Source organism: Trachemys scripta, chromosome 4 (genome assembly GCF_013100865.1).
Source record: "Trachemys scripta elegans isolate TJP31775 chromosome 4, CAS_Tse_1.0, whole genome shotgun sequence".
In the NCBI taxonomy this organism is placed as follows: Eukaryota; Metazoa; Chordata; order Testudines; family Emydidae; genus Trachemys; species Trachemys scripta.
Genome location: NC_048301.1, coordinates 139,816,551 through 139,830,997, shown reverse-complemented (window position 1 = coordinate 139,830,997; position 14,447 = coordinate 139,816,551). Strand labels below are relative to the sequence as shown.

Genomic DNA, 14,447 nt, shown 5'->3' with positions numbered 1-14,447 from the left:
AGGGGTTGGGATGGCATGGGGTGGGCTGAGAGTAGCCTATTGATAGCATTAAGGGTGTACATCAGGTTGGGGGTTTAAGGGGTGTCATGGAGTTGGGGAGGTGAGGGGTTTGGGGATAGCAAAGGGAGATGGTGGGGGGGGGTTGGGTAAGAGTCCAGGGGATGTGGGGGGCAGAGATGATAAGGGTAAGGAGGTACCTGATCCCTCTCTTTTTCCCTTCCAGGTGAGGCGCAACTCCTGGGCTGACCCCTGCCGCCCTCTCCCCATCCCTCCGCTGCTACCAGAGACTGGCCAGCGGCGCCATGTCTGGGCCGGGGAGCAAGCGGGCGGCTGGGGATGGGGGATCAGGGCCCCCTGAGAAGAAAGCCAACCGGGAGGAGAAGACGACCACTACCTTGATCGAACCCATCCGCCTGGGGGGCATCTCCTCCACGGTCAGTGCCTGGCGTGGGGACTGTTGGGGGCAAGGGGGGCACTTGCGGAGTTCAAGAGAAACTGGGAGCATGGAAGGGATTTGGGAACTCTGATTGGGCAGGTGGGGATGGGGGGGATGCTGGGTGTAATTTGGGGAGGGCAGGGTGTGGGGTTGGGAAGTGGGTGGGGGTCCCTGGGGAGGAGGCAGCTGCAGGGGAGTGGCAGGGAGCCGCTGCTGACCCCACCCTGTTGCCCCCCCCCCTCCCCAGGAGGAGATGGACCTGAAGGTGCTGCAGTTCAAGAACAAGAAGCTGGCGGAGCGGCTGGAGCAGCGCCAGGCCTTTGAGGATGAGCTGCGCGAGCGCATTGAGAAGCTGGAGAAGCGCCAGGCCACAGATGATGCCACCCTGCTCATTGTCAACCGTTACTGGAGCCAGGTGAGGCCCCTGCCTGTCCCCCGGCCATGGCCCTCTCCCCACAATCTCTCCTGCAACCTCCCCCAACTCTGCATTCCACCCCCACCCCTCCTCCCATCCCGGCCACAATGCCTCATCTCCACCGCGATACCCCTGTCACGCATCCCCCACCCGGCCTTGTTGCTTATCATCATCTGCAATTGGAGAGCCACCTCTCTGGACCCTCCCAGCGACCACAACACGCTGCCTGCGGTGAGACCTTGGCCTGCTGTTCTCTAGTGGGGTTGAGTGATTGGGGACTGGGAGCCAGGACGTCTGGGTTCTTAGCTCTGTTACCACAGTCTTCCTCTGTCCCTCCCAGAAACCTTCCTCCTGGGTGTATGTCGCCCCCAGTCGGTGGATGCCCAAGGGAAGGGGGGCACAGGTGTTATTTCCTCTCCCGGGCCTGTGCTGGGCTGACCCCTCTCTTCCCCCCCCCCAATCTCCATCTCCCCACAGCTGGATGAAAATGTGCAGGTCCTGCTGAGAGGCTATGATGGGGACTGCGAGCCCCCACCCCCTGCAGCCCCTTCTCCCCCCTCCGCAGAGGAACCCAGGCCAGAGCCAATGGGACCGGACCCCGAGAACACAGTCAGCCCTAGTACTGAGGGCCCAGATAGGACAGGTGAGCATGGGAGAGGTGCCAGGCTGCAGGGGGCGCTGCACTGGGGCAGGGGGGTTCTGTGGCTTGGCAAGGAGGCGCCACTCTGGCGGGGGTTCAGTAGGGCGAGGGCGCTCGGCAGGGGGTGCTCTTCCCTCGCAGTGATCTCAACCTACCGCTAAACCCTTCTCCGTCCTCCCCACCCCCACAGAAACGGCCCCACCTGTTGCGACCCCGTCTGCCTCCTGGAAGGCCGGGGGGCTCCTGCTGAACGAGCCGGCCTTGTCATTCCTGGCCACGCTGGCCAGCAGCAGCAGCGAGGAGATTGAGCTGCAGCTGCAGGAACGCATGGAATTCTCCAAAGCCGCCGTGTCCCGTGTGGTGGAAGTCTCCAACAAGATCCACCGGCGCACGGAGGAGCTGTGCCAGAAGATCCACGCCCGTGGTGAGCCGAAGGCCGGGGGTGCAGAGTGAGATCTAGGGGGTTAGAGTTGGGGCGCTGGGAGTCAGGACTCCTGGGTTCTCAGAGGTGTGACTCCTTTTCAGCTGACTTGGACCATCTGGATGAGGCGTTGAAGGCCTTGAACAAAGAGCTGATGAGAGAGAATCAGCGGCTGCAGGACTTGGCGATGCAGCTGCAGGAAAAACACCACAAGATCTCGCTGGAGGTACGAGCTGGTTCTCAGGGCAGAGGGGCTGGCTGGCTGGCTCAGGGGTAGGGAATGAGTCACAGGCCTTTCCCCTCTGGGGGCACCGGCCCTGACCCCAGGGTCAGGGGCTATCTGGCCTGGAGTGGATCCAGCCCCGCTCATGCGTCTCCCTTCCTGGCGCAGTACACAGAGCTACAGGACAAGGTGACCTCGTCGGAGACCAAGGTGCTGGAGATGGAGACGACGGTGGAGGATTTGCAGTGGGACATCGAGAAGCTGCGCAAGCGCGAGCAGAAGCTCAACAAACACCTAGCTGAGGCACTGGAGCAGGTGACCTGTCCCCGTACCCCAGGCTTCCCTCTCCTCATCCGCCCAGGCCCCTTCCTGTGTCTCACTGCTCCCAGCTGGCCCTGTTGCAGCTGGAGCCATAGTTTCTCCCTGCCATCTGGGTCCCACTCCCGCTCTCCCCCTCATCCCCTGTATCTGGGGCTCGCTGCCACCTGTGCCCATTCCTCAGACCACTTGGGAGGCCTGATCGGCGAGGGGGTTGCTGACTTTCTTTCTGGCCTTTTGCAGCTGAACTCTGGTTACTATGTGTCAGGCAGTTCCGGGGGCTTCCAAGGCGGGCAGATCACACTCAGTATGCAGAAGGTGAGGGGGCAGGGGGAGCTGGGACTCGGGAGGGGTGGGGATCTCTGGCATTGGGCAGGTGGAGGTAAGGGTCCCAGTGGGTGGGCTCCCAATGCAGAGTGGGGTGGGGGTCTCTGGCAATGGGATGGGGAAGTCCTGGTGCAGGGAGGGGTGGGGGAGTCTGACCCTGAGGTTGGGGAGCATCTTTGTGCTGGGAGAGGCGGGGGTCTCTGGGGTGGGGTCCTGGTGCAGGAAGGGGCGGGGTTGTGAGGGTGGGGTCTCGTGACACATGCTGAGGCAGCCCCTGGGTGGGGGTCGGCCTCTGTCATCGGAGCCCTGTGTCGGCAGTTCGAGATGCTGAACGCGGAGCTGGAGGAGAACCAGGAGCTGGCCAACAGCCGCATGGCTGAGCTGGAGAAGCTGCAGCAGGAGCTGCAACAGTCTGTCAGGACCAATGAGAAGCTCAAGGTAACAAGGTGGAGGGCGGCGCCCCCTGGAGCCAGGCTGGGCAGTGGGATCTGGCCGGGAGGGGTGGAGGGTGGCACCCCAGTGGCAGGCTGGGTGATGGAGCCTGGCCAGGAGGGGTGGAGGGTGGCAGGCTGGGCGATGGAGCCTGGCCGGGAGGGGTGGAGGGCGGCAGGCTGGGCAGTGGGGTCTGGTCAGGAGGGGTGAAAGGCGGCAGGCTGGGCAGTGGGGTCTGGCTGGGAGGGGTGGAGGGCAGCACCCCCTGGAGCCAGGCTGGGCAGTGGGGTCTGGCTGGGAGGGGTGGAGGGCGGCGTGCCAGGCATGGGGGGAGATGTGGGGAGGCTGGCTGGGGTGGAGGGCGGTGCCTGTGGCAGTGACGCCCCGTGCCCCCAGGTGGCGCTGCGGTCGCTGCCCGAGGAGGCGGTGAAGGAGACCCTGGACTACAAGGTGCTGCAGTCGCAGTTCTCTCTGCTCTACAACGAGAGCCTGCAGGTGAAGACCCAGCTGGATGAGGCGCGCGCCCTGCTGCTCACCACCAAGAACAGCCACCTGCGCCACATTGAGCACATGGAGGTGAGGCTGGGGGGAGGAGTCACAGTTGGGGCGGGGCCTCTTGGGTGGGGCGGAGCCTGTGAGAGGAATGTGTCACACCTTTTGCGCATTGGGTGGTTACCGTTCTGAAGGGCCTGTGCCAGGTCGGGGGGTACCATTTGTGGTGCAGCGCCTCATTATATTGGGATGTACCACTCTGGCTGGGGGTGGAGGAGTGCTTACCATGCTGCCTACAGGGAAGCCGACTGGGGTTGGGGGCAAGTGATTCCTGGCCCGTCTCTCACCCTCTGCCCGCCCTGCTGCAGAGCGACGAGCTGAACCTGCAGAAGAAGCTGCGCACGGAGGTGATCCAGCTGGAGGACACGCTGGCCCAGGTGCGCAAGGAATACGAGATGCTGCGCATCGAATTCGAGCAGAACCTGGCCGCCAATGAGCAAGCGGGTGAGAAAGAGACACTTCCCTGTCCCCCCCGTGCCCAGCCCCGTGGTACGGCCCGGCATGGTGTATCGCCCGGCCCCGTGTGCAGCTCTGTGGTACGGCCCTGCGCGGAGTGTGCTCGTCCCCCACGGCAGTGCGCTCTTGGCGATACCCCCTGCACTCACTCAGTGCAGCGAGCTTCCTCCCAGAGGTGCCCTGGTGCGGGCTGCTGTCCTGGCATTGCTTGCCAGAATCTCTGCGCTGCAGTGAGCTTTCTCCCCACCAGTGCCCTGCCACCAGCCACCTACCCCCCACGGCAGATGCCCCCCGTCATCACCCTGTGTAACCCTGCCCCCTCAGGTCCCATTAACCGGGAGATGCGCCACCTGATTAGCAGCCTCCAGAACCACAACCATCAGCTGAAAGGAGACGTGCAGCGATACAAGCGCAAGCTGCGTGAGGTGCAGGCTGAGATCAACAAGGTGAGAGATCCGCTGGGGACGGCTGCACTCAACGACCCACTCTGGGGGAGGGGAGGGCTTGACTGGAGGAAGGGCAGGGAGGGATCCATTTGGGGATCTGCTTGGCGTAGAGGCAGCATTTAGGGATCTGTTTTGCAGGGAGGGGCGGTGTTTAGGGATCTGCTCGAGAGGTAGAAGGGATCCACTCAGAGAGGGGCAGGTGGCATTTAGGGATCTGCTCTGAGGGGCAGAGAGGTATCCACTTGAAGTGAGGGGCTGCATTTAGAGATCCACTTGGGGCGAGGAAGGATCTGCTCTAGGAGAGGGGCTTGCTTAAGGATCCATTTGGGTGGCCACAAGGGATCTGTGGGATGCGGGGTTTAGGGATCTACTTGGGGATCGGGGAGGGATCTGTGGGGGGGGGGGGGGGGTTTGGGGATGGGGTGGGGGGGCTGAGGGGGGGTCGGTGAGGGAGGTGCAGGGATCTGCTTGGGGGGCCAGGGAGGGATCTGTGGGTTGAGGTGCGGGGTTTAGGGATCGGTGTCTGTGTGTGTGGGAATCCGTGGGGAGAGATGCAGGGTTTAGGGATTGGCTTGGGGGGGCAGGGCAGGGATTTGTGGGGGAGGTGCGGGGTTTGGGGATCGGCTGAGGGGGTCGGGGAGGGATCTCTAGGGGAGGTGTGGATTTGGGGATCGGCTTAGGGTGGGACTGGGGAGGGATCTCTGGAAGGTGCGGGGTTTAGTGATCGGCTGGGAGGGGCCGGGGGGGGGATTGATGGGGGAGGTGCGGGGTTTGGGGATTGGCTTGCAGGGAGCGGCGAGGGGGAGGTGTGGGGTTTGGGGATTGGCTGGGAGGGAGCGGTGGGGGAGGTGCGGGGTCTAGTGATCGGCTGGGAGGGGCGGGGGGGATTGGTGGTGGAGGTGCAGGGTTTGGGGATCGGCTTGGGGGTGCAGGGAGGGATCTGTGGGGGAGGTGTGGGGTTTAGGGATTTGCAGCCCAGGGGTCTCACTCCCCGTCTCCCTCACCCAGATCCGGATGCAGTCAAGCGGCTTCCCCTGCGGCTCAGCTGTTCTGCCCCCCGCACCTGGGCCGGAGGAGCCGGTGGGCGTGGCCCCGGCCGTGGTGGTGAAGGAGGAGGAGGGGGGCGCGCCTGCCCTAGAGGTGAAGAAGGAGCCGAAGGAGGCAGTGGCGGCTGTGGTGAAGAAGGAGGAGGTAGCGCCCTTGCCTGAAGGGGGGGTGAAGAAGGAGGAGGAGGAGCCGCTCCCACCGGCTCCCCAGCCGCCCCCCCCACCTCGTATCAAGGAGCCGCCGGAGCGCCCCAAGGGGAGCCGCGGGGGGGACCGGGAGCGCTCGCGGGACCGCGACAGGGACGGCTCAGCTCGCGAGCGCGACCGGCAGAAGAGCAGCGATGACCCCAAGAAGAAGGACTCAGACCTGCTCAAGCAGCTGCGCGTTGAGCTCAAGTGAGAGAACTCCGGGGCGGGGCGGGAGCTGGGGGTGGTCCCAGGCTGGCTGTGGTGTGCAGGGCCCTGATTCCTCTCCCCACCAGGAAGGCCCAGGAGAGCCAGAAGGAGATGAAGCTGCTGCTGGACATGTACAAATCAGCCCCCAAGGAGCAGCGGGACAAGGTGCAGCTCATGGCCGCCGAGAAGAAGACCAAGGCCGAGGTGAGTGAGACCCTCGCGGGGTGGGGGGTCTGGAGGGTGGGTCTGTGGGTGGATGCAGATTGAGGGGTAGGGTCGCCTCACTCTCTGTATGGGCGGATATGGGACAGTGACCCCGTCTTTCTGCACCCAGCAGGCAGAGGAGCTGGGGTTGGTGTTTATGGGGCTGACACCATATCTCTATCCCTTGCAAGTGGAGGAGCTGGGGAGGTGGTGGTTATGGGGCTGTGACCCCTGTCTCTCTGCCCCCTGCAGGTGGAGGAGCTGGGGGGGTGGTTATGGGGCTGTGACCCCCGTCTCTCTGCCCCCTGCAGGTGGAGGAGCTGGGGGGTGGTTATGGGGCTGTGACCCCCGTCTCTCTGCCCCCTGCAGGTGGAGGAGCTGCGCGGGCGGGTGCGGGAGCTGGAGGAGAAGGAGAAGAAGGAGAGCAAGAAGATGGCGGACGAGGACGCCCTGCGCAAGATCAAGCTGGCGGAGGAGCAGATTGAGCACCTGCAGAAGAAACTGGCTGCTACCAAGCAGGTACCGGGATGAGGGCGTGGGGGTGGGGTGGTTAGTGGCGGGAGGTTCCCCTGAATGGGTGGGAAGGGGAGATCTGGCAGGACAGGGGAGGGCTGCGGGGGTGGCACTGGGCAATGTGGCAGAAAGGGTCCAGCCCCCCCGATCTCGTGCCCCGCCGCAGGAGGAGGAGGCCCTGCTGTCGGAGATGGACGTGACGGGCCAGGCCTTCGAGGACATGCAGGAGCAGAACATGCGTCTCATGCAGCAGCTGCGTGAGAAGGACGATGCCAACTTCAAACTCATGTCCGAGCGGATCAAGTCCAACCAGATCCACAAGCTGCTGCGTGAGGAAAAGGACGAGCTGGCGGATCAGGTGCTGGCCCTCAAGTCACAGGTAGGGGGCGCTGCAGGGAATGGGATGGGGGCTCAGGAGTAGGGTTGCCAACTGTTTAATCACACAAACCCCAACACCCCTGCCCTGCCCCTTCTCCGAGGCCCTACCCTGCTCACTCAGTCCCCTCTCCCCCACCCTCACTCATTTTCACCGGGGCAGGGTGTTGGGAGGGGAGGGGGGGCCGGGGTGTGCCGGCTCTGGGCTGGGGCCGAGGATTTGCAGTGTGGGAGGGGGCTCCGGGCTGAGTCTGAGGCAGGGGGTTGAGGTGCAAGAGGAGGTGCGGGGAGCAAGCTCTGAGAGGGATTTTGGCTGCTGAAAGGGGCTCAGAGCTGGGCCAGAGGCTTGGGGTGCGGGAGGGGGCTCAGGGCTGGGGCAGGGGATTGGGGTGTGGGAGGGGGTGAGGGGTGCAGGCTCTGGGAGGGAGTTTGGATGCAGGAGGGGGCAGGGGCTTGGGGTGCAGGAGGGGGCTATGGGCTTGGGCAGGGGGTTGGAGTGGAGGAGGGAGTTTGGGTGCAGGAGGGGGTGTGGGGTGCTGGCTCTGGGAGGGGCTCAGGGCTGGGGCAGGGGCTTGGGGTGCAGGGGGGTGTGGGGTGCTGGTTCTGGGAGGGGCTCAGGGCTGGGGCAGGGGCTTGGGGTGCAGGAGGGGGTGTGGGCTCCGGCAGGGCGGCACTCACCTTGGGCAGCTCCCAGTGGGCAGTGCAGCAGGGCTAAGGCAGGTTCCCTGCCTCCCCTGTCCCTATGCCACTCCCGGAAGCAGCTGGCATGTCTCTGTGGCCCCTGCGGGGGGGCACCAGGGGGCTCTATCCTCTGCCCCTGCCTGCAGGCACAGCCCATGCAGCTCCCATTGGCCGCAGTTCCCGGCCAATGGGAGCTGTGGAGTTGGCGCTTGGGGCAGGGGCAGCGCACGGAGACCCCCTGCTCTCTCCCCTCTAGGGGCCGCAGGGACATGTCGGCTGCTTCCGGGAGCAGGGCGGGGCCAAGGCAGACAGGGAGCCTTCCTTAGCCCTGCTGGACCTTTAACGGCCTAAAATCTCCCTGTTTGGCTTCAGTAGCCTCCAGGTAGGGGCTGATTCCGGGAGACTCCCGGCAAAACGGGGAGTGTTGGCAACCCTAGCTCAGTAGGGGGCACTCTCCCCTCACAGGCAGCGTGTGCCTCAGTGCGGCACTAGGGGGCTCTGGGTTGCACAGAGCAGGATGGGGGTTCAGCAGGTTGGGCCTGTGCGGTTGGGTGGGGTTCATTAGGGGGTGCTCTCCCCTGGCAGGCAGGGGGCGGGGGCAGCTGGCTGGCTGCGAGTCGGCAGGCGGTGCTCTCCTGACCGGGCCGCGTTGCAGGTGGACGCCCAGCTGCTGGTGGTGCAGAAGCTGGAGGAGAAGGAGCGGGTGCTGCAGGGGAACCTGGGCACGGTAGAGAAGGAGCTGACCCTTCGTAGCCAGGCCCTCGAACTCAACAAGAGGAAGGTGAGTTATGGGCCAGGGCTGGGGACCTGGGTGGGAGGGTTGATGAGGGGCATCCATGGCGGGGGCGGCTTCTTTGGATCCACAGGGCTAGTCCACAGGAGAACCCTTATTTCTTGGCTAAGCCTTGAAGTTGGCATTTTCCTAGCGGGAGCTCCACAGCTCTCCGGGGCTGGGCCTAAGGGCTCCGGCACCCCCTCTTCTTCCTACAGTAGGTCTGCCTGTGGTCAGGCGCCTGCTCCGAGCCCTTTGCCCTCTCGAGAGCCATGCGGCCTGTTGCAGCCAATTTAGCACCCGTTGGTCAGCTGGGACCCGGCGTCAGAGAGGGTTGGGGTCCACACAGGAGAGTCACGCTCCAGTCAGCGTCCCTCCTAGCTGGACACTCGTCGTCCGTCTCCGTGAGGTGTGTGTGTGTGTGTGTGTCCAGATCTTCACTCTGCTGCCTCAGCCCAGCCTTCTCCCACTCAAGAGTCCCTCCTGTTCATAGGTGTGGATCCCAGTGTACCTGATCTCATCCCAGATGCTTGGCCAGGCCTCATTTCCCTCTCCCCTAGGAGTCATCTGCCTGGTTCCGCTCAGCGGGTGGGGAAACTGAGTCACACACGGTTATAAAAATATGACAAATATCCCCACGTTTGTTGGGGATGCTGCTGGAGGGAAGCCCACAGCATTGGGATAGGTTCTGTGGCTGGAGCACTACTGTGGGGGGGAAACTGGCAGTGCTGTGGGCTGTTCCCCAGGGGGAGCATAGGGGCCGACTCCCCATGGAGAAAAATTAGTGGGTGCTGAGCACCCACCAGCAGCTCCCCGTGGCCCCACCCCACCCTCCTACTCCAGCTCACCTCCGCCTCCTCCGCAAGCGCTTCGCCGCGTCCTGCTTCTGCCCCCTCCCTCCCAGCGCCACGAAACACCTGTTTCGTGGGGCAGGGAGGAGGGGGAATGCAGCGCACTGGGGGAAGATGCGGGACGGTGATTTGGGGAAGGGATCCAATAGGGACAGGGAGGGGACGGAGTTGGGGTGGGGACTTTGGGGAAGGGGTTGGAATGGAGGCGGGGCCATGGGATGGGGAGGGGGGACACAAGCACCCACCCGACGCCGGAAAAAGTTGGTGCCTGTGACTGTGGGGAATCTTTCTAAGGTGTTTCACTGCACATGCTGTAGCTTTTCTTAAAGGAATCAGAGATCATTACACTTCTGTCCTAGCTATTAGATCTAATTTGAATAGATTTAATTAGTTATTGTCTGTCATTTTTTTTCCTCTTTCTTTCCACTTCCCCTTCTCTTCTTAATTTGATTTTATGCTGGCCACATTAGACTGTTAGACCCCAACCCTGCAGCCTACTGGAACACCGTACAAGATTCCAACCCACCTTACCATTTCACCGGGAATAGGATCACTCTGGATCTGACTGTCATTTATACTAAACCCCTTTAACTACTTTGGAAGTGTAAAGGGGCCTTACAATGGAGAGAAATATAATTTAACTTACACCACTTTTAATGTAATTTCAGTTGACACCCGTTTTACACTGAATGGTGCAAAATGGCCTTCGTGTAAGAGAGAATCAGTTTCCTTTGTTTGTTTCCATTACATCATGTGTATGTATCAGTTCTCAGGCACTGCTCAGGGGGAAGCTCACAATGATTGACATTCCCTCCTCCCACAGGCGGTGGAAGCGGCCCAGCTGGCCGAGGACCTGAAGGTGCAGCAGGAGCACGTGCAGTGCAAGCTGAAGGAGATCCAGGCCTGCATGGCCGAGAACCGCGCTGCCAAGGAGAAGGAGTCCTTCAACCTCAAGAGGGCCCAGGTAGGGGGCAGGAGCCTGTGGGTCATACTGCGGGGAGGGGCAGTGGAGGGCCTGGGCCCCCTTGCTGACTGGCTCTTCCCTGCACCCCAGGAGGACATCTCCCGGCTGCGGCGCAAGCTGGAGAAGCAGAAGAAGGTGGAGGTGTACGCCGATGCTGACGAGATACTGCAGGAGGAGATCAAGGAGTACAAGGTGGGCAGTGGGCAGCTGGGGGAGGAGGGGGAAGCCTGGCATTGGGGGGGGAGGGGCAAAGCTAGGGGAGGGGGCTGTGCTCAGGCTCTGCGGGTGGGGGGAAGGGACCCAGCCCCCCCACTAACAGGGTCTGTGCCCTCCCCGCCCCCTAGGCCAAGCTGACCTGTCCCTGCTGCAACACACGCAAGAAGGACGCGGTGCTCACCAAGTGCTTCCACGTCTTCTGCTTTGACTGCGTCAAGACGCGCTACGACACCCGGCAGCGCAAGTGCCCCAAGTGCAACGCTGCCTTCGGCGCCAACGACTTCCACCGAATCTACATCAGCTGAGCACCTGCAGTCCCCCTTCCCAGCCCATCCCCTAGCCCTCCGTTCCACAGCTCCCCCTCCAGCAGCCACCGGGCGGTCCCCTCCCTCCTGCCCTCTGCAATCCGCTCAGCAGGTGCTGCCAGGATTCACTTGACCCATCCCTGTGGATTCCACCCAAGTGATGCCTGATCCCCTGAGGATCTGCTCCTCCCCCAGGCTCTGCTCCGTGCTCACTCTGGGTTCTGCAGGGGGCTGGTCTCCTCCCTCTAATATTTGAACCCCGGTGAGAGCCCCGTTGTGCCGAGAGGATGCCCTTGGGGGGTGAAGGCTCTCAGGGCAGCAGCTGACTGTGGGGGGAGGGCAGGACGGGGGGTGGGACGGGGACTGTTCATTCTATTTGGATTTTATTTTATTTTTAAATACTATGTTTGGTTATGTGGGAAATAAAAATTGGAGAGTCCCACCGGGGCCAGATCCTCCAGCCTGGGAGCGTCTCTATCGGTGCTTAGGGAGGGGAACGGGGGAGGACCACAAACACGGGGCTGTGGGTCACACAGGAGGCTTTTACGGTACATTTACACTGCAGTTAAAATCCTGCGGCTGGCGCGTGCCAGCTGGCTTGGGCTGTGGGCTGTTTAATGGCAGCGTAGAGTTCCAGGCTTGGTCTGGAGCCCAAGCTCTAGGACGGGGGTGGGCAAACTTTTTGGCCCGAGGGCCACATTGCGGTTGCAAAACTATGGAGGGCAGGGTAGGGAAGGCTGTGCCTCCCCAAATAGCCTGGCCCCTGCCTCCCATCCACCCTCTCCCACTTCCCACCCCCTGACTGCCCCCCTCAGAACCCCCGCCTCATCTAACCCCCCTGCTCCTTGTCCCCTAACCGCCCCCTCCCGGGACTCCCTGCCCCTAACCACCCCCAAGACCCCACCTCCATCCAACCCCTCTGCTCCCAGTCTCCTGACTGCTCTGACCCCCTAACCACACCCCCGCCCCTTGAAAGGCCTCCCAGGACCCCACGCCTATCCAAACCCCCCTGTTCCCCATCCCCTGACCACTATCCATACCCCCGCCCCCTGACAGGCCCCCCGGGACTCCCATGCTTATCCAACATCCCCCAGGCCCTAACTGCCCCCCCCAGCACCTCCGCCCCATCCAACTGCCCCCTGCCCCATATCTAGCCCCCCGGCCCTCTTACCATGCCGCTCAGAGCAGCATGTCTGGCAGCTGCCCGACCGGAGCCAGACACACTGCCGCGCTGCTCGGCAGAGGCGGGGGAGAGGGGACAGGAGGGGAGGGGAGGGGCCGGGGGCTAGCCTCCCCGGCCAGGAGCTCGCAGGACGGTCCCGTGGGCCGGATGTGGCCCGTGGGCCGTAGTTTGCCCACCTCTGCTCTAGGACCGTGTGAGGTGGGAGGGTCTCAGGGCTTGGGCTGCAGCCCAAGCCAGAACATCTACACCACAATTAAACAGCCCTGCAGCCGGAGCCAGCTGGCACTGGCCAACCACACATTTTCAACTGCAGTGTAGATAGACCCTTCGACTCATAGGTCTTAAGGCCAGAAGGAACCATTGTAATCATTTCTTGTATAACAGGCCAGAGAACTTCCCAAAATAATTCCTAGAGCAGAGCTCTTAGAACAGTATCTCATCTTGATTTAAAAATGGTCAGTGATGGGAAATCTGCTAGGCCCCTCGGTAAATTGTTAGTTACTCGCTGTTTAAAATGCACACCTTTATTCCACTCTGAGTTTGTTGAGCTTCAACTTCCAGCCAGTGGACAGTGTTAGATCTTCCTCTGGTAGAGTGAAAAACTTATGAGAGACCCTGTCCTTGGGATGGTGCTGCTCCATTCATGTGGCCCTGCTCCCCTCTCAGAACTGGGGCAGAGAACCCCGGAGTTGAGTCCCAGCCCCCAATCCAATAGGCCCCACTCCCCTCCCAGAGCCATAGATAGAAGCTGGGACTCTTGACTTCCTCCCAGCTGACTCAACCTCATTCCCCTCCCAGAGCTGGGGATAGAATCATAAAAATGTAGGACTTGATAGCTCATCCAGTCCCGTGCACTGAGGCACTTTCAAGTATTATCTAGACCGTTCCAGACAGGTGTGTGTCCAGCCTATTCTGAAAAATCTCCAAAGACGGAGATTCCACACTCTCCCTTGGTAACCTGTTCCAGTGCTTAACTACCCTGACAGGATGTTTTTCCTAATCTCTCACCTAAGTCTCCCTTGCTGCAATGTAAGCCCATTAGTCTTGTCATGTCCTTAGTGTATAAGGAGAACAATTTGTCACCCTTCTCTTTGTAACAACCTCTTACATACTTGAAAACAGTTGTCATGGTTCCCTTCAGTCTTCTCTTCTCCAGAAAAACTCAGTTTTTTCAGTTGTTTTCTAGACCTTTAATCATTTTTGTTGCTCTCCTCTGGACTCTCTCCAATTTATCCACATCCATCCTGAAATGTGGCGCCCAGAACAGGACACAATACTCCAATTGAAGCCTAATCAGCACAGAGTAGAGTGGAAGAATTACTTCTTGTGTCTTGCTAACAACCCTCCTGCTAATACATCCCAGAACGATGTTTGCTTTTTTTGCAACAGTGTGTCACTCTTCAACTCATATTTAGCTTGTGATCCACTATGACCCCCAGGTCCCTTTCCGCAGTACTCCTTCCTAGGCAGTCATTTCCCATTTTGTATGTGTGCAACCGATTGTTCCTTCCTAAGTGGAGTACTTTGCATTTGTCTTATTGGATTTCATCTTATTTATTTATTTCTACAGTTTGTCATGATCATTTTTAATTCTAATCTTGTCCTCAAGTGCTTGCAACCCCTCCCATCTTGGTATCATCTGCAAACTTTATAAGTGTACTCTCTATGCCATCGTCCAAATCATTTATGAAGATATTGAACAGAACTGGACCCAGAACTCATCCCTGTGGGACCCCGCTTGATATGCCCTTAACTAGTCAGAGTATGGTTTGCGAACCAGTTGTGCGTTCACCTTATAGTAGGTTCACCTAGGCTGTATTTCCTTAGTTTGCTTATGAGACGTTCATGTAAGACAGTATCAAAAGCCGTACTAAAGTTGAGATATGTGACATCTACTGCTTTCCCCTCCCGATCCACGAGTCTCGTTATCCTGTCAGAGAAGGATATTAGATTGGTTTGATATGGTTTGTTCTTGACAAATTCATGTTGACTGTTACTTATTACCTTATTTTCTTCTAGGTGCTTACAAATTGAGTGTGTGTTTGCTCCATTATCTTTCTGGGTCCTGAAGTTAAGCTGACCGGTCTATAATTCCCTGGGTTGCCCTTATTCCCCTTTCTATAGATAGGTACCGTATTTGCCCTTTTCCAGGCCTTGGGTGTCTCTCCCATTCTCCATGAGTTCTCTGAGATAATTGCTAACGGCTCAGAGATCTCTTCAGCCAGTTCCTTAGGTATTCTAGACAGATTCCATCAGACCCTGCTGACCCGAAGAC

The 14,447-nt window shown here is 60.5% G+C and overlaps 1 protein-coding gene across 1 annotated transcript in view; it reads left to right on the top strand.

Annotated features, from left to right (window-relative positions):
* RNF40 (ring finger protein 40) overlaps nt 1-11,449 on the top strand; it is a 16,765-nt gene extending 5,316 nt beyond the window's left edge. The window contains exons 2-19 of the mRNA XM_034768182.1: nt 224-434; nt 684-851; nt 1,329-1,494; nt 1,682-1,915; nt 2,017-2,138; nt 2,304-2,771; nt 3,099-3,218; nt 3,609-3,788; nt 4,073-4,208; nt 4,545-4,666; nt 5,675-6,108; nt 6,195-6,312; nt 6,682-6,831; nt 6,992-7,204; nt 8,537-8,662; nt 10,328-10,468; nt 10,559-10,660; nt 10,813-11,449. Coding sequence (XP_034624073.1) covers nt 303-434; nt 684-851; nt 1,329-1,494; nt 1,682-1,915; nt 2,017-2,138; nt 2,304-2,771; nt 3,099-3,218; nt 3,609-3,788; nt 4,073-4,208; nt 4,545-4,666; nt 5,675-6,108; nt 6,195-6,312; nt 6,682-6,831; nt 6,992-7,204; nt 8,537-8,662; nt 10,328-10,468; nt 10,559-10,660; nt 10,813-10,989 — 3,309 coding nt within the window. The 5' untranslated portion in view covers nt 224-302 and the 3' untranslated portion in view covers nt 10,990-11,449. The remainder of the gene's footprint in view (nt 1-223; nt 435-683; nt 852-1,328; nt 1,495-1,681; nt 1,916-2,016; nt 2,139-2,303; nt 2,772-3,098; nt 3,219-3,608; nt 3,789-4,072; nt 4,209-4,544; nt 4,667-5,674; nt 6,109-6,194; nt 6,313-6,681; nt 6,832-6,991; nt 7,205-8,536; nt 8,663-10,327; nt 10,469-10,558; nt 10,661-10,812) is intronic.
* Nucleotides 11,450-14,447: the final 2,998 nt, after the last annotated feature.